The 21727-nt window shown below is 59.2% G+C and overlaps 1 protein-coding gene across 4 annotated transcripts in view; it reads right to left on the bottom strand.

Annotated features, from left to right (window-relative positions):
- The window catches only part of DNMT3A (DNA methyltransferase 3 alpha), a 234181-nt gene extending 214241 nt beyond the window's left edge, over nucleotides 1-19940 (bottom strand). For all 4 annotated transcript variants that reach the window (XM_074991537.1, XM_074991538.1, XM_074991539.1 and 1 more), the window contains exons 1-2: nucleotides 19859-19940; nucleotides 5356-5604 (exon numbers count right to left, since the gene is read on the bottom strand). In XM_074991537.1, coding sequence (XP_074847638.1) covers nucleotides 5356-5424 — 69 coding nt within the window. In that variant the 5' untranslated portion in view covers nucleotides 5425-5604; nucleotides 19859-19940. The remainder of the gene's footprint in view (nucleotides 1-5355; nucleotides 5605-19858) is intronic.
- Between the last annotated feature and the right edge of the window lie 1787 nt (nucleotides 19941-21727).

The raw sequence follows: 21727 nt of genomic DNA, 5'->3' as shown, positions 1-21727 counted from the left end.
CTAGCATGGCCGCCCGCCGCCTACGTGCTCAGGCGCGGGAAGGAAAGACCTGTGCTCAGACATGTCCGGAGGTGGTCCAGGACCTTGGCAAAGGAAACGAGGGGTCTGGAAGACAGGGCCAAGCCAGCGGGCTGCTCGGATGACGTGTGCCAGCCCTCTGCGCCCGAGGCGAGGGGAGAGAGCGGGGCAGCGATGGACACCGGCGCGCCACCTCCTACCTGACAGCAGAGTGGGAAGTGCAGCAGGGAAGGAGCGAGGCACTGCAGGGTGCCCAGATGTCCCACTTTAAAGGGACAGTCCCCTATTTAAACCCTCCTGCAGGTGCCCCCAGTTCTTCTTAAAAATGGGCAAACTGCCCCCTATTTTCTGCCTCCCCCTTCACCAGTCCTGGCAGGTGGGTCCTGCAGCCAGGGAGGGGTCCAGGGGCTGGTGTGCAAGGCTGGTGGCGGGGCACAGACGCAGCCCCCGGCAGCAGGAGGAGCCGCAGACCCATCAGTGCAGCGCCTGTTGTGTGCCAGGGCTCGGACACCTGGGCCCCAGCCCCCATCCCGTTCTGAGCCGGCCCCACAGCAGTGTCTGGTGAGCCTGGGCAGGCCCCAGGTGGCTGCCAGTTATGCATCGCTCCCCACATCTTCCTCTTGCTGTCCAGTGCCTGGTCTGGCCCTACAATACACCCCGCAAGCACTGCTGCTCCTCTGAACCCAGCTTCAAGCAGAGTGTGTCCCACTCCCCCAGCTGCACAGAGAGCCAGCCCCGATCAGAGCCTGTCCAGCAGACTCCTTCCCTCCAGCTCGGCCAGTGCCCCAGGCAAGCCCAGGAACCTCCAGCCAAGGGCACTGGCCAGGAGCGGCTTAGCTCAGCATGTACCAACCCCCTACAGCCTCCCCGCCCCTCAGCTAAGCTCTGGAGTGGCAGGTGGGGACAGCAGGGGAGCAATTTCCAGCCTGTTCGTACCCCAAACCTGTAGGCTCCAGCTGAAGGTGGCTCAGCAAAAGAGGGGTGTAGGGGATGGAGCAGCCCCCAAGGCAGGGCTTTAGCACCCTTTGCACACAGCCCACTCCTGGGTCATCCTCCAAGGGATGTGGGGCTGCTGCACCACCTCTGTAGCTGGGTCCACTGAAGCCCCTGCAGTCAGGTTCCCTGGGCCCTGGTGCACAGTGTGACCTTAAAGGCATAGCCCCCTCTCGCCCACGCTGCAACCAGGGGACGGCTGGGTTATATCCGTGGCCAGCAGGAGCCTGGAGACGTTAGCTGCTTTTGGATACTGTGCGGTCAGGGACAAGCTGCTTCCAGCTACACACAAGATCATCCGCTCCCTGCTTCTCCTTCTCTGGAGCTGGAATCAGCTCCCATCCCTTCCCTCCAGTGCTGAAAGGAAGGACACCTGGAGGGGGTGCATGTGACCCTGCTTGCCCCCCACATCCCCCAGGAAGAAGCTGTGCCAGGTACGCGGAGAGGCAGGTCCATGGCCGGGGCCAAGACAGGTGTGGCGGGCAGAGTACCAGGCAGGAAGTACAGTCAGCTGGTAACAGCCCCCTTCCCCCCGTAAGAGAGGTGTACGCGAATGCGTGTGTCACTCCTCCCTGTTTGCACCCTAAAGCCTTAAAGAAGGTAAACAACACGAATCCAGTTACACAATGCTTCTTTTTAAGGGGCTCAGTCAACTCAACTTTAATTTCAACTGACAGCTGTTCAACTCGCCTCCCTAGGCATCATTTTGCAGGCGTCCTGCGCTCAGCATAGGGAAGGGCTAGGAACAGCTGAGCCGCAGGGGGAGGCTGCGACCGGGCCCAGCTTGTGGCTGGAGGGCAGACGTTCGGGACATGGAGCTCAGAAACCAGCCCACCAAAAGGCTGCTGCTGCTGCTGGACTTGCAAACTCCTCTGGTGAGTTTGGAGGAGGTAAGAAGGGAGGTGAGGCGAGGGGCGCCCAGCGCCCAGGGAACCAGGTAGAACACCACAGGCCCCGTGCAGCCAGCTCCAGCCCAGAGTCCCCACCTGCTGCTCCGCGTGGGAATCTTTCCCGCAGCAACCCACTCAGGGGGCCGCAGGCTTGCTGCGTGCTCCCGCCTCTCAGAGGGGCTACTGCACCGCGCTCCCGCTCCGCACACCTGGCTCACACAGGGACATGCGCACCTCTCACCCTGGCAATGGAGGGGGGTGTATCTACACCCTGCTTCACAGGCCCCCTCCTCCTGCGGGGCCTCACCCGAGCTCTCCCGCTCCAGCGCGGCATTGGCGATAGGGCTGGGCCCCCAGCTCTGGCTGACAAATGAGCACAGCTCTGCCACAGGCCCTTGTGCTTCCCCCTCATCGGGAGAGAGAGCACAAGGTCTCCTTTTCCTGCCCCACCGCCAGCAGGCCTGCGCCTCCCTCTTTCCACCCCCAGCACGTCTCAATCTTCCTTCGGTCCCTGGAGTCCCACACCTATGCCCTGCTCCCCCTCGGTGTGCATCGCTTCCCATGCCATCCCGCGTAACGTCCTTGTGCCTCTCTCCCGCCACGCTCCCTAGCACAGGGGTCTGCAACCTGCAGCTCCAGAGCCACAGGAGGCTCTTTAGGGATAATTGCAAAGTAAAATAAAAAAAAAAAAACCTTCCTGATTATTTTCAATAAATGGTGACGGTCTAAAAGCCCAACAACAAACAGCTCGTATCTAAACAGCAAACAATAAGTGCTCTCGAAAGGCTGGATAATGCCCCCTTTCACACTTGCAGAGCCTTGGGGGATATGACCCTGTGTCTGTTTAGATCGTATGGTTAATAAAGTCTAGATTTTGAAAAGGAAAAAGCCTGCAGCATTCCTGCTGTGAAGGGCCACACGCATTTTAGGAAAGAAAACGGAAATTAAACGTGAAGTGACATTGGCACAGGTAAAGAAGGTTCCGGAGTGGACGGCAGCCAGCTGGTGGTACAAAGACACACAGATCGAGTGTGAGGAAATCGAGTATTGTACAAAGTTTGTGACTGTCCTGCAGTAACATGTATCGTAGTACAAACCATCGTGTGTTCGCTCTGTCTGAAACGGGTTACAAAAAGTACGGTGTGAGGTTATTCATTAAGGACCATCTCTTATTCACGGGCATCACCGCTCTGGAATTAATAAGTTTGTTTTCACCAAATTCGGAAAAAATGGCTCTTCTTGCTCTCCGGGTTGCCGCCCCCTGCCCTCGTACATCTGTGTACAGCTGGCCTGGCGTCAGTCCCTCTCAGCTCTGTCCTTGCTCCAGGCCCTTCGCCACATTGTGTGGTCCCTCCTCCCAGGCTGCCTTTCCTTCGCACTCGAGCCCAGTGTGCGTGCCGAAGCTCTCTGCCCCACCTACACCCCAACATCTCTCCACCCTGCTAGGGGTCACCTGCTTCAGGCGTGTGCACTACCCCCTTGCATGCTCCCCCCCGACTGATGCAGGAGCGTTCACTCCCCTGTGCTTGTGACCCCGCTTCAGGTGTGCACTCCTCCCTCACACCCATGTTTCCCTCCGTCAAACTTGTCTCCCTGGTGCAGAGGGGTGCACTCCTCCCTGCATGTGTACACACTCCTCCTCACACTTCTGTCTCCCTGGTGCAGAGGGGGTGCACTCCTCCCCCTTTGTGTGTGTGTGTGTGTGTGTGTGTGTGTGTGTGTGTGTGTGTGTGTGTGTGTGTTTGCACACACCCCTATCACACGTGTGTCTCCCTGGCTCAGGGATGAACTCCGTGTCTGTGCACGCACGCAATCCCCAAACACACGTGTGTCTCCCTGGCTCAGGGGGGTGCACTCCTCCCTGCGTGTGTACACACTCCTCCTCACACTTCTGTCTCCCTGGTGCAGGGGGGTGCACTCCTCCCCCTGTGTGTGTGTGTGTGTGTGTGTGTGTGTGTGTGCACACACCCCTATCACACGTGTGTCTCCCTGGCTCAGGGATGAACTCCGTGTCTGTACACGCACGCAATCCCCAAACACATGTGTGTCTCCCTGGCTCAGGGGGGTGCACTCCTCCCTGCAAGTGGTTGCACACCCCCATCATACTGGTCTCCCTGGCATGGGGGGCACGCTACTCCTTGCACGTGTGCACGCGTGCACTCCCCCATGACACTCGTGTCTCCCTGGTGCAAGGGGCCACATTCCCATCTACCCAGGTGTGTGAAGTCAGACCAGGGACCACATGGAGGGTACTGACCCACGTCCTGCTGCCAAAGCCCCCATGGCCCAGGAGCAGAGGGGCAGGAGAACCAGCCATTGCAGAGCAGCCAGGCCCCCGCCTTCCTACGGCCACCCTATCCAACAGAACAGCTGTCCTCCTTCCCCTGCCTTACCGGAGCGGCAGCAAGGAGGGTAACAGAAGGTCCCATCACACAGTCACTCTCATCCCCACCCAGCAGTGCCCAGAAATAGCTCAATCCACTCTAATCCCACTCAGCAGCTCCCGCCTCCCCACTGCCTGTCTCACTCCCAGGTCAAATCCAGGACCCGCCTGTGGCCACGCTCCCTCCACCTGCGAGGCACTAGAGCTGTCCTGCTCAACCAGGGGTAAACTGAGGTCTTCTGGGGGTGCATCAACTCACCTACTTATTTGCCTGGTTTCACCACAGGCTACACATAAACACTAGTAAAGTCAAAGGAATCTAAATGTTCATTCAGACAATGACTTCTTTCTAGTACTGCATACGCCTGTCCCTGAAATGCAAGTACAGTATTTCTACTCCAATTCATTGATTTGATAAGAGGACGGTAGAAAGTCAGCAGGAGTCTGCTGTGAGATTTTTGCATGATTTTGTAAGTAGTTTTTCAGTGAGGTGTAACTCGGTGGGATGCAAAACAAACCTGACCCGTAAAAAGGTCCAGTAGTCTGGAGAGGTTGAAGGGGCCTTGTTTCAAGACCTCAGAACACCGTGGGACCCTGTTTCTCAGCCGGTGTACGCACAACCTTAGGGCACGCGAGCGAAGTCTGAGGGTACTCACCATTTTTTTTTTTAAAGGGGTACATTATATTAAAAGGTTGAAAAACACTGAACCAGCGCATGCCCCACGTCAGCCCCAGCCACCACTTGCCCTGCTGTCCCCCACACCTCCCCCCAGCAATCAGACAGGCATGGGCCTTTGAAAACACTGGGGCCAGAGGCACAGCCCCAGAGCCTGAACCCCATGCACCCCCCAGGAGGGGCAAGACAGCTGCTGGGCAAGCGGCTCCCCCTTGCGCCCCCACACCAGCGGCCCTTCTGCCAGGTAGCACCAACCCTGGACATGGACAGGGCCACTGGACTGAGACCTCCCAACTCACCACGCGTGGGCCATCAGAGAGCGGGAAGCACAGCAACCCCTCCCGGAGCGGCTGCGCCCTGCTTCAGAGGCCAAAGCTGCCCTGGCGGTCCCTTACCTTGTGAGCGTCGGGCGTCTCCCTGTCCGGAGCAGGGCTGCTGGTGTCAATAGACCCGTTGGACGGCATTGTGGGGAGAGGAGGAGGCTGGCAAGTTTTGCTTCTTTTTTTTTTTTTCTTTTTTTTTTTTTTTAAATAAAATAAAATTAAAAAGTTCCAACTTTAAAAACAAGAAGAAAGTTTAAAACCTGCCCCCAGAGCAACGTCCCCAGCCCTCCGTCTGTCCGGCCGGCCGGCCCCTCCTGCCACCTGCGGAGGAAGCACAGAGAAGGGCGCGGGGTGAGGCTGGGAACACCACTGCCTGCAGCAGCCACACGCACCAGCTCGAAGCTGCCTCGCCCCCAGCCAGGGACAATTATTAACACGCTGCAGCCTTGACTCAGCCAGGCAGGGGCCCCTTTCCCCCCAGCTCTGCTGGCCTCCCCCCACCCACCTGCAGGGTCCCCCCCCCACCCTGACATCACGCTTCCCGGCTGCTCCAGAGGCTGAGGAGAGCCCCTCGCCCGGCCTGGCCCCCCAGTCAACTCCAAAGTCCTGTCCCAGGGCAGAGACACCCCCCCGCCGCCCACGGTCCCAGAGAGATGCGGCCCCCGCCCCGGCAGGGGCTGCCCACCACAGCAAGCACCTGTTGCTATGGAGAACGCTGCCTGCATTCGCCATGGCCCGGGCTGCTGTTGCCTTTGGCACCGGAGCTGCGAATTGTTTCTAGAGCTTTCCAGCCGCAGCAGCTCGTTCCCAGCCAGGAGGGTGGGGGGCTGCCGGGCAGGCAGAGCCGCTGCCTCCAGAGCACAAACTTAAACCCCAGGCGCACCTCTTGCCCCCCGGGCTGTGCCGGGCTGTGCCGGGGGGGGGGGGGGGCAGGGAGCAGCTTCTCCCGGCTCCCTCCCCCAGCCCATCCCCACACCTCTGCTGCCGGCCGAGGCCGGGGGGGGGGAGGTGGGGGGGAACTGGGCGTAGGAAGGAACCCGCCCCTCCCGCTCTCTGCTCCCCCCAGCTTTGGGCAGAAGCCAGCACTGGGTGTCCCCCACCCCTCCCTCCCCCCACACCTCTGCTCCTGCTGAGGCTGGGGGTGGGGCTGGGCGTAGGAAGGAACCAGCCTCTCCCCACACCTCTGCTCTGTGCTGAGGTGGGGGGGGCGTGTAGGAAGGAACCAGCCCCTCCTCACATCTCTGCTCTGTGCTGAGGTGGGGGGGGGGTGTAGGAAGGAACCAGCCCCTCCCCACACCTCTGCTCTGTGCTGAGGTGGAGGGGGGGTGTAGGAAGGAACCAGCCCCTCCCCACATCTCTGCTCTGTGCTGAGGTGGGAGGGGGTGTAGGAAGGAACCAGCCCCTCCCCACACCTCTGCTCTGTGCTGAGGTGGGGGGGGGGTGTAGGAAGGAACCAGCCCCTCCCCACACCTCTGCTCTGTGCTGAGGTGGAGGGGGGGTGTAGGAAGGAACCAGCCCCTCCCCACACCTCTGCTCTGTGCTGAGGTGGGGGGGAGGTGTAGGAAGGAACCAGCCCCTCCCCACACCTCTGCTCTGTGCTGAGGTGGAGGGGGGGGGTGTAGGAAGGAACCAGCCCCTCCCCACACCTCTTGCTCTGTGCTGAGGTGGAGGGGGGGGATGTAGGAAGGAACCAGCCCCCTCCTCACATCTCTGCTCTGTGCTGAGGTGGGGGGGGGTGTAGGAAGGAACCAGCCCCTCCCCACACCTCTGCTCTGTGCTGAGGTGGGGGGGGGGGTGTAGGAAGGAACCAGCCCCGTCCCCACACCTCTGCTCACGCTGAAGCGGGGCGTGGGGGCTGGATGCAGGACAGAACCAGTCTCTCTCTCTCTCTCTCTCTCTCCCCCTCTCTGCGCCTGGCCCCAGCTGCATGCAGGGGTCAGAGCCTCCAGCGCTGCCCCCCATTTCTGCTCTGTTCAGAGGCCAGGGAGCTAACGCAGCCTCCCCCGGCCTTTCGTTCTTTGCAGGGATCCTGAGACCAAGGGGGGGGAAGCTGCTTCCCCTCCGCTAGGAGGCCCGGGCAGCAAGGAACGTTCTCCGCACCAGGGTCTCCTCCAACCTCCCCTCCAGGCCATTCCCAGAGCACTGAGCTTCCTCACCACCTTGCCCTGGCTGCTGCCTTCCACACCGCAGGTCAGACTCCTGCTTGACGTGTCCGCCAGCTGCGGCTCTCAAGACTCCCTCCTCTCCTGGCCCGCTCTGAGCACGGTTTGGGGCTCTCGTGGTCTCCACTCCGGTAGCTCAGGGGTCCTCTCGCAACCTTTTCATTCTGAGCATCCCCCGCCCCAGCAAGCTGTTTAAAGCTTCACCGCCCGCCTGTGCCACAAGAACTGCTCTTCCGCCTAGAAAAGCCAGGGCCGGCCTTAGGGGGCTAACGAGCTGGGCAGCTGCCCCAGGGGGCCTCACACCCAGCGCGTCGGCCCCACACAGGAGGACTTGGGGAGCACCTTAGGCTCCAGGGAGTCTAACGCTCAGCAGCCCCCACAACCAGCTCACGGACCCCTGCACCCCGGCTCAGAACCTGTGCCACAGGCCGGTCTTTGACCCCTGACTCTTCTCCTTTCACAGCCTCTCACCGGGCAAGCCGATCCCTCATCCACTCACATCGCTCCAGCTCCCACCTCTACCCCACCAGCTGCCTCTCCACTCCCTTGGGGCCTGTCTCCCTCCATCCCGCAGACAGACCATGGCCCGGCAGAGCGCCTGCTCCTCTCCGGCACGGCCAGCCCCCCTGCTGCCTGCAATTCCCGCAAGGTGACAGTGACAACCCAGGCAGCTTCCCCGGCCACCCCCTGGCTGAGACTCCCCCTAGCCCACGCGCTATGCCCCCCAGATGACATCCCCCCGCCCCCCCGGTGATGCATGTTGTCTGCACTCTGCTCCTGGCCATGCTCTGCTCCCCACACAGCCCAGCATGGCAAGTCCTGCTGTTGGGTCGGAAGGGGAATCAGGCAGCCAGGAGACCAGCTCTCAGCAGGCAGCTGAGCTGTGGGCCGCGAGCACAGCCAGGAAGGAGTGCAGCAGCAGGGGGAGAACCGGGAAGGCAGCTGGGCTGAAGTTGCCGAGTCAGCCCCAGGTCCACAGCTGAATTGCTGGCTGGGACCCGTGGGACCAAGGTGAGGACCTGCGGCGCTGGCCGAGGGGAAGGCGAGCTATTCTCGGAGCCCCCAGGACGCCCTCAGCCAGTGAGCTAGTGGTGCTCGGCGGGCCAGGGAGTTGCCCAAGTTCGGTGGCCACGAGGTGCATGAAGCAGCAGGGCCTGCTGCCTCGCCGACCAGCGCAGCTTTTTCAACCAGCGGAGAGGCGGGAAAACGGCCTAAGCTTCCCCAGCAGAGGCAAAACCCAAGAGCCTTTCTCACCACCTCCCTGCCAAGGGCCAGGTCCGCCGCTGCCCTTGGGTGGCGTCAGCCTCCAATGGCCATCCTCAGCGACCGCCCCACCTCTGCCCACCCTGAGCTTAGCCAGGAGGCCCCCGCCTTGAGAGGCCGTCTCTGCGGTGCTGCCTCTGGGCCCAGGGCAGGACAGATCTCCCAGCGCTGCCTGTGTGCCGTGCCCAACCCCTAAGAGCTGTACCCCCAAGCCGTGGCCTCACTGGCGCGGGGAGCACCCCATGTTGCTCATCCTGAGCAGCACCAATTGGCTCTGACACCCCTCAAACTCGTACCCCCCGCAGGCAATCCACCTCCTCAGTCAGGGGCTGAGGCTCCACAGTCAGGGGCTGTCACCTAATCTGGCCTAGCCTCCCCCAGGCAATCCAGCTCCACAGTCGGGGTGTCACCTAATTTGGCCTAGCCCCCCCGCCCCCTCCAGGCAATCCAGCTCCTCAGTCGGGAGTGTCACCTAATCTGGCCTAGCCCCACCCCCAGGCAATCCAGCTCCTCAATTAGGGGGTGTCACCTAATCTGGCCTAGCCCCCCCCATGCAATCCAACTTCTCAATTAGGGAGTGTCACCTAATCTGGCCTAGCCCCCCCCCATGCAATCCAGATCCTCAATTAGGGGGTATCACCTAATCTGTCCTAGCCCCCCCCCATGCAATCCAACTTCTCAATTAGGGGGTGTCACCTAATCTGGCCTAGCCCCCCCATGCAATCGAGCTCCTCAATTAGGGGGTGTCACCCAATCTGGCCTAGCCCCCCCGCCAGCAATCCACCTCCTCAATCAGGTGGTGTCACCTAATCTGGCCTAGCTCCCCTCATGCAATCTGGCTCCGTAGCCGGGGGTTTCACCTAATCTGGCCTAGCCCCCCAGGCAATCCAGCTCCTCAATTGGGGGTGTTACCTAATCTGGCCTAGCCCCCCCATGCAATCCAGCTCCTCAGTCAGGGGTGTCACCTAATCTGGCCTAGCCCCCGCCGCATGCAATCCAGCTCCTCAGTTGGGGGTGTCACCTTACCTGGCCTAGCCCCACCCCCAGGCAATCCAGATCCTCAATTAGGGGGTGTCACCTAATCTGGCCTAGCCCCCACCATGCAATACAGCTCCTCAGTCAGGGGCTGTCACCTAATCTGGCCTAGCCTCCCCCAGGCAATCCAGCTCCTCAATTAGCGGGTGTCACCTAATTTGGCCTAGCCCCCCACCAGGCAATCCAGCTCCTCAATTAGTGGGTGTCACCTAATTTGGCCTAGCCCCCGCCCCAGGCAATCCAGCTCCTCAATTAGGGGGTGTTGCCTAATCTGGCCTAGACCCCAATGCAATCCAGCTCCTCAGTTAGGGGGTGTCACCTAATCTTGCCTAACCCCACCCCCAGGCAATCCAGCTCCTCAATTAGGGGGTGTCACCTAATCTGGCCTAGCCCCACATGCAATCCAGCTCCTCAGTTGGGGGTGCCCCCTAATCTGGCCTAGCCCCTGCCATGCAACCCAGCTCCTCAGCAGAAGTTGTCACCTAATCTGGCCTAGCCCCCCCATGCAATCTAGCACCTCAATTAGGGAGTGTCATCTAATCTGGCCTAGCCCCCCCACAGCAGTCCATCTCCTCAATTAGGTGGTGTCACCTAATCTGGCCTAGCTCCCCCCATGCAATCTGGCGCCTCAGTCAGGGGTTTCACCTAATCTGGCCTAGCCCCCCCAGGCAATCCAGCTCCTCAGTCAAGGGTGTCACCTAATCTGGCCTAGCCCCCGCCGCATGCAATCCAGCTCCTCAGTCGGGGGCGTCACCTTATCTGGCCTAGCCCCACCCCCAGGCAATCCAGATCCTCAATTAGGGGGTGTCACCTAATCTGGCCTAGCCCCCCACATGCAATCCAGCTCCTCAGTCAGGGGGGTGTCAACCTAATGTGGCCTAGCCCCCCCCCCCATGCAATACAGCTCCTCAGTCAGAGGCTGTTACCTAATCTGGCCTAGCCCCCCCCCCCCCCCATGCAATACAGCTCCTCAGTCAGGGGCTGTTACCTAATCTGGCCTAGCCCCCCCCCCCCCCCCAATGCAATACAGCTCCTCAGTCAGGGGCTGTTACCTAATCTGGCCTAGCCCCCCCCAGGCAATCCAGTTCCTCAATTAGGGGGTGTCACCTAATCTGGCCTAGACCCCCATGCAATCCAGCTCCTCAGTCAGGGTTGTCACCTAATCTGGCCTAGCCCCCACCGCATGCAATCCAGCTCCTCAGCCGGGGGTGTCACCTTATCTGGCCTAGCCCCACCCCCAGGCAATCCAGATCCTCAGTTAGGGGGTGTCACCTAATCTGGCCTAGCCCCCCGCATGCAATCCAGCTCCTCAGTCAGGGGCTGTCACCTAATCTGGCCTAGCCTCCCCCAGGCAATCCAGCTCCTCAATTAGGGGGTGCCACCTAATCTGGTCTAGCGCCCCCCCCAGGCAATCCAGCTCCTCAATTGGGGGTGTCACCTAATCTGGCCTAGGCCCCCCACCATGCAATGCAGCTCCTCAGTCAGTGGGTGTCATCTAATCTGGCCTAGACCCCCACCCCCCAGGCAATCCAGCTCCTCAGTCAGGGTCTGATATTCCCTCTCCCCTCGCTCCCCACGCTGTCTGACTCCTCTGCCAGGGTCTCACCCCTCCCTCTGGACTTCCATATCCCCCCACGCAGTCCAGCTCCACTGCAGGGCTCTTGTACCCCTGGGGGCCCCTCACCACAGAACACTCTCCCCTGGTGGGTCTCCCACCCTTTGGGCCCCAGCTGAGCCGGCATGTGTAAGTAAGCCTCCTCAAACCCATCTGAAACACCTCTGTCAGCCACTTCTCCCCCCAGATGCAGGGAGCTCTGCCATTAGGCAGGCGTTCCAACACACACACCAGGCCAGCAAATAGCTCAGCACCGCCTGCCAGCCCCCACCCCAGGTCATCCCCAATGTCCCAGAGAAACGGCTCGCTCAGAGCAGCACGCAGCTCCGCTCTGAAAAATAGCCAGTTCTCAGGCTTTGATTCGCTTCCAGCAAACATGGTCTCCAAATGCACTAAAAATAGGCAGGCTCTGTTAGAAACACCAGGCAGAAGGGGAATACACATGGGGAAAACCGGGGAACAATGAGCAACAAAGACCTCCCCTGGCCCCCACCATGCTTTGACAGCATCACCACCGAACGTCTCCCTTTGCCCTCTGCTGAACTTAAAACACAGACCCTTTTTCAAAGACAGCCACTGGCACAGCGCTGTCCTTCTGCCACCACAGAGCGTGAACCCCCCCCCTTTCCCCTGGAAGCCAAGAGGAGGAAGGGGACTTCCTGCCCAGCCCGCGAATGACCTTGCCTCTGCATCTCAAGGAGGCTGGACAAGGTCTACACAACATTCCTTCTGTCTAAGCGTCACCAGAGAGAGTCTCAGAACACCCCGGAGACAGGGTACACATGCAGGATGGAAGCTGTGGGGCCTTCAGGAGAGGCCCATCACAGCAGCCTGGCCTTGGTCCCAAGCTCTCTGAACCACCTTACCCAAAGTAGCGTGCTCCTCCAACGCTCGCTTCCCTGATCACGGCACACACCCCTCCTCCTGTGCTCTAGCGCCCAGTGGTGTTACCAGCACATTAGCAGCAAAGGCTGAGCAGAAGCTTGCAAACTGGAAGAGTTTCACCCAGTCAGTGCAGCAGGTCTCACAATTATTCCTCTCCTTGCCACTTGCTTGGCTCTCCCACTCACGCACCAGTGCCTGCCTTTGAAGTGCAGGGAAGGACTATGCCCGTTCCTCTGCTCCTCTATTTAACAGCTCAGTCTGACCTTACAACTGAAGGCAAGTGGGAAAGAAAACTTACAGCACTTCCCCCACAAGGCATAGCTTGCATGGGACCTGCCAGTCACTCCCACTAACGGCAGAGGCGTTAAAGTGGGTTACCTTCGATGAGACATGCAGTGCTGACAAACCAGGGTTTATTAGGAACTCCTAAAGGCCTGCTGTCAGGATGCTTCAGCCTGAGCACATATGGGGAACTCACAGAAACCTAACAGGCATTTTATCTCAAGTCATTTCAAAGAGGAGAACTCAGGAGCCTCTTGCCTCTGCTATTAATGATAAGGGCAAGCTGCATCACAAAGGCCAGCACCCCAAGACCCGTCCACTGGCATGCATACGGTACGCATACCACTGCAATGCACATGCCAGACGCACACGCATGCTCTCTCCGTTACTGGCCCCCCAGCTGCTGCAGGGCACGGTTTCTTTGCTCAGATGTGACATGCAGAATTTGAGGCACGCCAGCAAGCAGTTACCCCTACCCCTGCTGGTGCTTGGCCATGACAGAGAGATGACACCCTTCCCCTGCCAGCAAGCACCCAAGGACCTCTGCTGACCCCAGATACTTAGAAGCTGAGCTGCACTGCTGACGGGTAGGACAGCACCTCTGCTAACACGGTGCCCCTCACATGCAGGGGGAAGAGTGGTTCAACGGAGAAGTGGGGAGGAAGGGCTGTGTGCTGCTTACTTTGCACTTGCAAAAACGGGGCGCTCTCCAGGGAGCTGGGAGGTACTCTTGGGGAACCAGTTCAAAGCACTTCAAATATGACAGGTATGATTACTAACCACCGACAGCCCCTGTGCCAGCACAGTCCCTCCTTCCTCTTCCCATCCCAATGCACTAGTTCAGAATTGACTCAGGAACAGGAGACACTTACTGAGCCACCAACAACCACTCAGCTGTCCTTAAATCACTCCGGGGCATTAGCTGAACACTGACTCAGAAAGATGAGAACTGACAACTTTGAGTCATTACCACCCCCTCCAGCAGCTCAACACGGCAGCATTCACTGAGAACTGACTCAGAGCTAAGAGTGGTACCTACCCTGAGTCAGCATCTACTGCACCTGAGTTTTCACTGGAGACATCCCATGAGAGTAGCCAGCAAGCCCACCTCTCCTTAGAACCTGAGGTCAGAGCACGTCACTTTCCAAAACAGCATCAAATAAATGGTACTGCAAACCATAACTCTGAACAGTCAGAAAAGAAGGCATTTGGGAATGTCTCTCTTTCCACTACAACAAGGCTGATAAGACACAGATTAAACAAAATCAGTCTTATTTGCCAAAAAATGTTCAGGACTAACAGCTTAGAAGGGATGTGTCACCTGTGCCATTACTTCCAACAGATGGCTGTAATAAATTCACTGTCGTGGGTAATAAAAGTATTGGCTTGATCCAGTTAAACACTTAGCTCATTATAAATTTCTATGATCAAATATTTTGCTTATTATTCAAAATTGTGTCAGTGTTAGGCAAAGAAGCCAGAATCTCAATTTGTATGTGGCTTCTTCCGTCACAGAGAGCTACATGAAACTTCACATTATACCCTGGGAATTTCAGCAAAATCAGACCAGCAACTCTGCCAAGTGCTGGGGCCAGTGACAGCACATAGGTCAGGTGAAAATACACAAAAACAGGCATGTTGGAGGAAGAAAGGCTGGTTCTCAGCAAAAGACTCAACAGCAAAGAGGAAGATATGGGAAAAGGCCCCAAAATAGCCCCGCTGAAAGTTATTCCACACAACAAGAGTTTCTTTTCTCCTACACTGTAATCTAACCAGTCAAGATCCTCTCCTACACTTGAAACGTAATCATGTGAAGTTATATATCCAGGAACAAGGACTGCAGGCCATAGCCATGGGAAGGGAAGAGTGTATTCTGGAAAGAAGAGAGTAAAAAGCATTTAGGGACCATGGTGAGCAAGGAACTGACCAAGTTCCCAGGTCAAACTGGAGAAAGCATAGCCAATGTCACCCTTGACAGTAGAAACTGGGGCACAGGAGCGGGGAGGTAATTTCCGATGTGCACAACATGGATGAGATCAATCCTGGAATACTACATCCAGTTCTGGGATGTACAAGTTAGAAGGATGTTGAAAATTGGAGAAAATGCAGGAAAGAGCCAAAAAAACGACTAGAGGCTGGACAAGAATGCCCTGCAGTGAGAGACTGAGAGAGCTCCATCTGGCCAGCGTCTCAGAAATAAGGCTGAGAAGTCAGTCGAGTGCAGGGTATGAGTGCCTTCACGGGGGAAAATCCTGGTACGAAAGAGTTCTTCCCACCAGTGAGAAGTACAAGAACCAGCAGCAGGTAGGTGAAAACAAGCACATTCCAGTGAGAAATAAGGTGCAATATTGAAGGGTGAGGGGTTTAGGGAAGTGATGGAGTCTCCATCTCTTGATGGCTTCCAATCTAAGGTCTTTCCAGAAGGCATCTGCTTTTTCAGACAGACCAGTCACTAGGCTCAGTGCAGCAGGTGGTGTCCGAGCGAAAATCTGATGGCCTGTTTGATCTCACCTTAAAGTTTATGAATCTATGAAATGTTTACTTCATGTGCTCCTGGAAGTCGGACAACCCTACCCCACCCACCTGGACACCTAACAGAACGGCTACTACAAAAGTAACTAGTTAACAGGTCAAGAAGGACTTTGTTCCAAAGCCGCCCAAAATCTGTAAGAACATTCAGGAACCCCGTCACAGTTTGGTCCCAAACTCTAGAAAACTACACTCAAAAGTGTGAAACGTGTCACTGTTTACCTGTAACTAATTCTGTACCACTCCCCCATGAAACATCCCATACATCAAAACAGTAGATTCTACATGGAAAATTAAACTCACACACCCGGGTAATAAAGAGCTTTACTGGAGCAGTTCACTTCCTCTTCAGTTCTGCGACAGGCTCTAAGAAGCCCAGAGCAGAGAACAGTGTTTCCCTTCCTGGACTGTCATCACCAACACACCAGAGTTGCGTGCATGCCTATTTTCTACCAATACCTTAGCCACCTGAGACATTCAAGGGATTTATAAGTGAAACCTCTCAAACTGTTCTCAAGCACCCTAAGAAGATTAGAACCACCATAGACTGAGGCCTGGTTTACACCAGGGAACAAAGTCGATCCCAGATACGCAATCCTAGCTATGCCATTAGGGCCGTGTCTACACTAGCCCCAAACTTCGAAATGGCCACGCAAATGGCCATTTCGAAGTTTACTAATGAAGCGCTGAAATGCATATTCAGCGCTTCATTAGCATGCGGGCAGCCGCGGCGCTTCGAAATTGACACACCTTGCCGCTGCGCGGCTCATCCCGACGGGGCTCCTTTTCGAAAGAACCCCACCTACTTCGAAGTCCCCTTATTCCCATCTGCTCACAGGAATAAGGGGACTTCGAAGTAGGCGTGATCCTTCCGAAAAGGAGCCCCGTCGGGACAAGCCGCGCGGCGGCGAGGCACGTCAATTTCGAAGTGCCGCAGCCGCCCACATGCTAATGAAGCGCTGAATATGCATTTCAGAGCTTCATTAGTAAACTTCGAAATGGCCATTTGCGTGGCCATTTCGAAGTTTGGGGCTAGTGTAGACGTAGCCTAGCCTTGCTAGAATTGACACATCAGATTCCACTTTGTTCCCCAGTGTTGGGGGTGTGGGGGAGTTTTGGGCTCATGCCGACGTTCTACTCCATGCGGCAGTATGGAGTACCAAGGTCGACGGTTGAGTTCAGAGAGATCAATTTTGCCATGTCTTCACAGACGCAGCAAAATTGAACCCTGGAGGATTGATCGCGGCACATCAGACACTCTGTAAGTATAGACATAGCCTGAGCAAAGCAAGGATGCTGGAGGTTAGAAGAACCCCAAACTGCAACAGACAGCAAAGAAAAAAAAACAGCCCATGGTTTGGTGTAAGTGTGGGGAGATGCCGGCATGGAATCAATCAAGCAGTGATACAGTCATGTAGTGACATTTTTAGGACTATGCACAACGAATATTAAATCACCTGAGGTTCCCAGAACTGATTTCCAAAGCAGAGCTCCATTGTACAAAGTACCAAAGAACTACAGTAAAGAATGGGAGGTGCTGTGGTGACAGGGGTGGTGCCCACCCTCAAAAATACTTTGCAAAGCAGGATCAAATTAGCGGATTCTGCCAACTTTTTAAATGCAAACATCCCTCCAGGGTTTTACCCAGCCCAAGTTTCACTGAGAATGACGTTAGGAACTAAATCATTTCAGCGCTGCTTTCATTCCAATCAGCCCAGACACATGGCTTTAAGACAGTTAGAAACGTAGAGATTATTTAAATAGCTAAGGAAACATCGTTTGGCCCCTAATCCCACTGACACTCTACTATAGAACTGCTTGTACGAGTGTTATAGATGGGCATCCATTATTTCCTAGAAATGTTTGTGGATGTTTCATTTTAAGAAAAAAGACTCCTGCTAGGAACTTTCGAGCTGACTCAGCATGAAATGCTATTGCATGTGTGAAGAGTTACTGAGAGCAGTTACTTAACACAGAAAGGTCAGTTCCTCTTCCATTATTGTCAAGAACTTCACAACCACTGGATGTGAAGAATTTGCTTACAAATTTCCAGGCCTTCTCCTCCCATAGGATGACAGACAGAACACTCACCTTCCTAAATGGTACTCCAGACCCATATAAACAGTGAAGTTAAAAATACACACACATATGTACACAATGGGTGTTCTCAAAGCCTCTGCTCTCCAGAGGTTAGCAGTTTACCTGAACTTCCCCAATGACCTCTTTCTTGGTTTGACTCTGCAATCATCCACTTAGCAAAGCAATGGAAATACAGTAAAGCCAATCCAATTGTGATGCCATTTACACAGCACAAAGGGGGGAACTGGGCTTAAGAGGAAGATTTCGCTTGCTCACAGACACACAGACATCTGAACACTGAAAAAAGGAATCACTGACTCGAACCGTCAATTAACGTTAGAAGAGACATCTAGGAAAGTCTGTGGAAACAGTAACAGGAGCATCACGGTGCATGTCATACGTGGATACAATCTTACGAAGCACGTCATCTTGTCCTCTTTGCCCCAGTCCTGGCCTGAGAACTTTCTGAGGCTAAAGGTAGCAGGGCTCCGTCCCCCAGCTGGGGCAAGCGTTTTGACAAAGATCATTTTGAAATGACTGCGTGTAAGGAAAAGATTCTCCATGCATATCCCACAGGACTTTGTCACTCCCAGATGACGGATGGGAGCGCAAGAGAAACAGACACACACACACACACACACACGCACACAGATGGGCAGGCTAAGGCAATGACACTTGTGTGCACAGAATGACTAACGTGCCCATCTCAGATGCCAGCCTGCCTTACCGAACCCCTCCAGGCGTCTTCTGTTTGGAGGGAGCTGCAAAGCCCTTGTCACAATACAGGCAGACCAGCCTTGCTGCTGCTGCCTAAGATGGAAAAGAGGGAGGGAGACAATTTCTAAATAAAAAGACAACAGGACTTGGGGTGGGGGAGCAGAGATTTGCAGTGTGTTCCCCCACTTCACCCCCCCGAACTGCCTGCCAGATCCCGGCCCAAAGGCTGGAGAAAAGAGCGCCCCGAGGGGAGGGGATGGAGCCTGGCCCTCTGCCAGGCCCAGGATGATAAACCAGCCAAGCAGGCAATGCAGGGAAGAAAGAGGCACAGGCAGGAGGGAAGGGAGTGAGTTTTACAGGGCGAATTTGTGGGGCTGATTAAATGGTCCCATGGAGCCCATTCCCCTGCAGTGAGTGTGTGCACTAGGGAGGGGGCCAGATCCCCAGTGCAGCCTCCCTCCTTCCCCCCCAAATCCCAGCTGCGATGCCTTGCCCTTCACCGGTGCAGATGCAAACCCTTCAAGGACACGTCTGCACCCAGCTCCTCACAGGGAGGACAGACCCAAGCTTTACTGGGGGGCTGTGAACCAGCCTGGCTCCTCCAAATCCACTCGCAGATGTAGCCGCTTCCTCTGCCCCTTGTGGAGTCTTTATCTTGAGGATTCTCCCCTGGGCCCAGGTCTGATGGTACGATACAGGGGAAGAACCCTCCCTTCTCACGCCTCCCCCCCCCAAAAACCCTCCACCTTCCCTACATTGCACCCCTCCCTCCCTGGCCCGGCCTCAGCTTGTGCTGGGGAGAGGGGGGCAGGTTTCCTCCCATGCCCTCAGCCAAGCTCCAGAACAAGAGGATGCTGACAGCAGTCAGCCTAGGGAATTATACCTCCCTGCACCCCAGCCCTGGCCCTCAGGAGGCACAATCCAACAGCAGACAGCAGCATCTCCTCCCGCCCAAATTCAAGGGGGTCCCTCCTACTTTCTACACCAACACAGCAAGCCACAGGTGGGGGTGCACAGCGGGGACCTGCTCCCTGGGGACAGTCTCCTCTCCCAGCAGATCAGCACAGCCCCCCAGGCGGTGCCCGACACCCTGCAGCTGTCTACAGAACCCTCCGACCCCCTCCCGGCCGGACTCCCTGCTCGGCACCCCGCATAAGGCCCCCTTCTCTGGAGGGCACTGGCTAGGAGCGAAGGGGGGGGCACAGGGAGAGAGCGAGGGTCATGCCAGGCTGCCATTTTTCCTGCTTCTCTGCTTTGCCCTCCATACCACCCTCTTGCAAACACGACTCTCCAGTCCCTCCCCAGAAGGGGCTGAGGGAGGCGGAGAGGGATTATTTCCCTGCCCTGGAACTGGGCTCATCCTTCTCCCCCCCGCCGCCCCCAGCTTATTTTTTAATAAACCCCAACGTACCGCTGCAAAAAACATAACAGCAGCAGCCGCCCCGGGAGCAATGCAGAGCAACGCAACCGAGACACGTCTGCAAAGAGCGGCGTGAAATAAAGACAAGCCCCGGGTGCCCCCCCCCACGACCCCCCCGGATTCAACGCCAAAGCTGCAGCTCGACCTCCGGGAATGGGACCGAGGGCTGATTAATTGATGAGGGGCTGTTACCTCCCCGCACGGCCCCCGGGGTGAATCAAGTTCACGTGCCCCGCATCAAGGCGGCCGGGTGCGGGGAGGGGGCAGCCCCCGGGACCGACCCCCCCCCGGGCGGGGGCACGTGAGCTCGCCGGGGGGGGGTCAGTGCAACATCTAGGGCCGATTTCTTTGCAATCAAATAAAATGCAACAAGCGGGGGGGGGGCTGCGGTGCGGAGCAAACGCCGCCGGGGGGGGCTGCAGCCGGTGCAGCGGGGGGGCTCTGCCAGCTCCTCGGCCCCATGCCCGGCTGCCAGCCCCCCCGCTCCCTGCCCGCTTGCCCCATGGCACCGCCCCCACCCCGGAGGCGGAGAAGGGGAGGATCGGCCCTAGGGAAGCGGCCCCCTCCGCCGCCCGGGCCCGCTCCTACCTCGGCCAGTCCCGGGCCTGGACCTCCCCCCCGGGAGCCGCCGCCGCCGCCGATCCCGCCCGCCCTGCCCGGCGAGGCCTCCTCCCGCAGCGCCGCCGCCGCCTCCACTGCAGCACTGAGCGCGGAGCCCAGCCAGCCGAGCCAGCCAGGGCGCGGGAGCGCGGCGGCCGCGCGGTCCTAGCGCCCGCCCTCCCGTCCTCCTGCGCCGCCCGCCCCGGGGGCCCCCGCCTGGCCCGAACCCTCTGCCCCCGCCCCGCCCACCTCAACCCGGGACCCCTCCGCCGCCCGCCCCCTCTGCCCCCGCCCCGGGACCCCTCCGCCGCCCGCCCCGGGACCCCCCCCTGCCTCCAGCCCCATCTGCCCCCGCCCCGGGACCCCGCCGCCGCCCGCCCCCTCTGCCCCCGCCGCCCACCTCAACCCGGGACCCCTCTGCCGCCCGCCCCGGGACCCCCCCCGCGCCTCCAGCCCCATCTGCCCCCGCCCCGGGACCCCGCCGCCGCCCGCCCCCTCTGCCCCCGCCGCCCACCTCAACCCGGAACCCCTCTGCCGCCCGCCCCGGGACACCCCCCCGCCTCCAGCCCCATCTGCCCCCGCCCCGGGAACCCCCCCGCCCCCCCTACCCCCGCCCCGGGACCCCTCCGCCGCCCGAACACTCTGCCCCCGCCCCGTCCACTTCAACCCGGAACCCCCCGCGTCGCCCGCCCCCTCCACCTCAACCCGGGACCCCTCCTCGCTGCCCGCCCCCTCTGCCCCCGCCCCGTCCACTTCAACCCGGGACCCCCCCGCCGCCCGCCCCCTCTGCCCCCGCCCCGTCCACCTCAACCCGGGACCCCCCCGCCGCCCGCCCTATCTGCCCCCGCCCCGTCCACTTCAACCTAGGACCCCCTCGCCGCCCGCCCCCTCTGCCCCCACCCCGTCCACTTCAACCCGGGATCCCCCCGCCGCCCGCCCTCTCTGCCCCCTCCCGGTCCACTTCAAGCCGGGACCTCCCCGCCGCCCGCCCCGGGACCCCCCCCCGCCGCCCGACCCCTCTGCCCCCGCCCCGTCCACTTCAACCCGGGACCCCTCCTCGCTGCCCGCCCCCTCTGCCCCCGCCCCGTCCACTTCAACCCGGGACCCCCCCGCCGCCCGCCCCCTCTGCCCCCGCCCCGTCCACCTCAACCCGGGACCCCCCCGCTGCCCGCCCCCTCTGCCCCCGCCCCGTCCACTTCAACCTGGGACCCCCCCGCCGCCCGCCCCCTCTGCCCCCACCCCGTCCACTTCAACCCGGGACCCCCCCGCCGCCCGCCCCCTCTGCCCCCGCCCCGTCCCCTTCAACCTGGGACCCCCCCGCCGCCCACCCCCTCTGCCCCCGCCCCGTCCACTTCAACCTGGGACCCCCCCCGCCGCCCGCCCCCTCTGCCCCCGCCCCGTCCACTTCAACCTGGGACCCCTCCTCGCTGCCCGCCCCCTCTGCCCCTGCCCCATCCACTTCAACCTGGGACCCCCCCGCCGCCTGCCCCATCTGCCCCCGCCCCGTCCACTTCAACCTGGGACCCCTCCTCACTGCCCACCCCCTCTGCCCCCGCCCCGTCCACCTCAACCCGGGACCCCCCCGCCGCCTGCCCCCTCTGCCCCCGCCCCGTCCACCTCAACCCGGGACCCCCCCGCCGCCCACCCCCTCTGCCCCCGCCCTGTCCACTTCAACCCGGGACCCCCCCGCCGCCCGCCCCGGGACCCCCCCGCCGCCCGCCCCCTCTGCCCCCGCCCTGTCCACCTCAACCCGGGACCCTCCCCCATCTCACCTGGGGGCACTTGCACCCGCCCCACCCCCTGCATCCCCTGAAGGTCTAGTCACAGGTGGGGGAGGGGGAAAGAAGGTTCCATTCC

The sequence above is a fragment of the Carettochelys insculpta genome, chromosome 3 (genome assembly GCF_033958435.1).
Source record: "Carettochelys insculpta isolate YL-2023 chromosome 3, ASM3395843v1, whole genome shotgun sequence".
NCBI lineage: Eukaryota > Metazoa > Chordata > Testudines > Carettochelyidae > Carettochelys > Carettochelys insculpta.
This window is presented reverse-complemented; position numbering and strand designations above follow the sequence as displayed.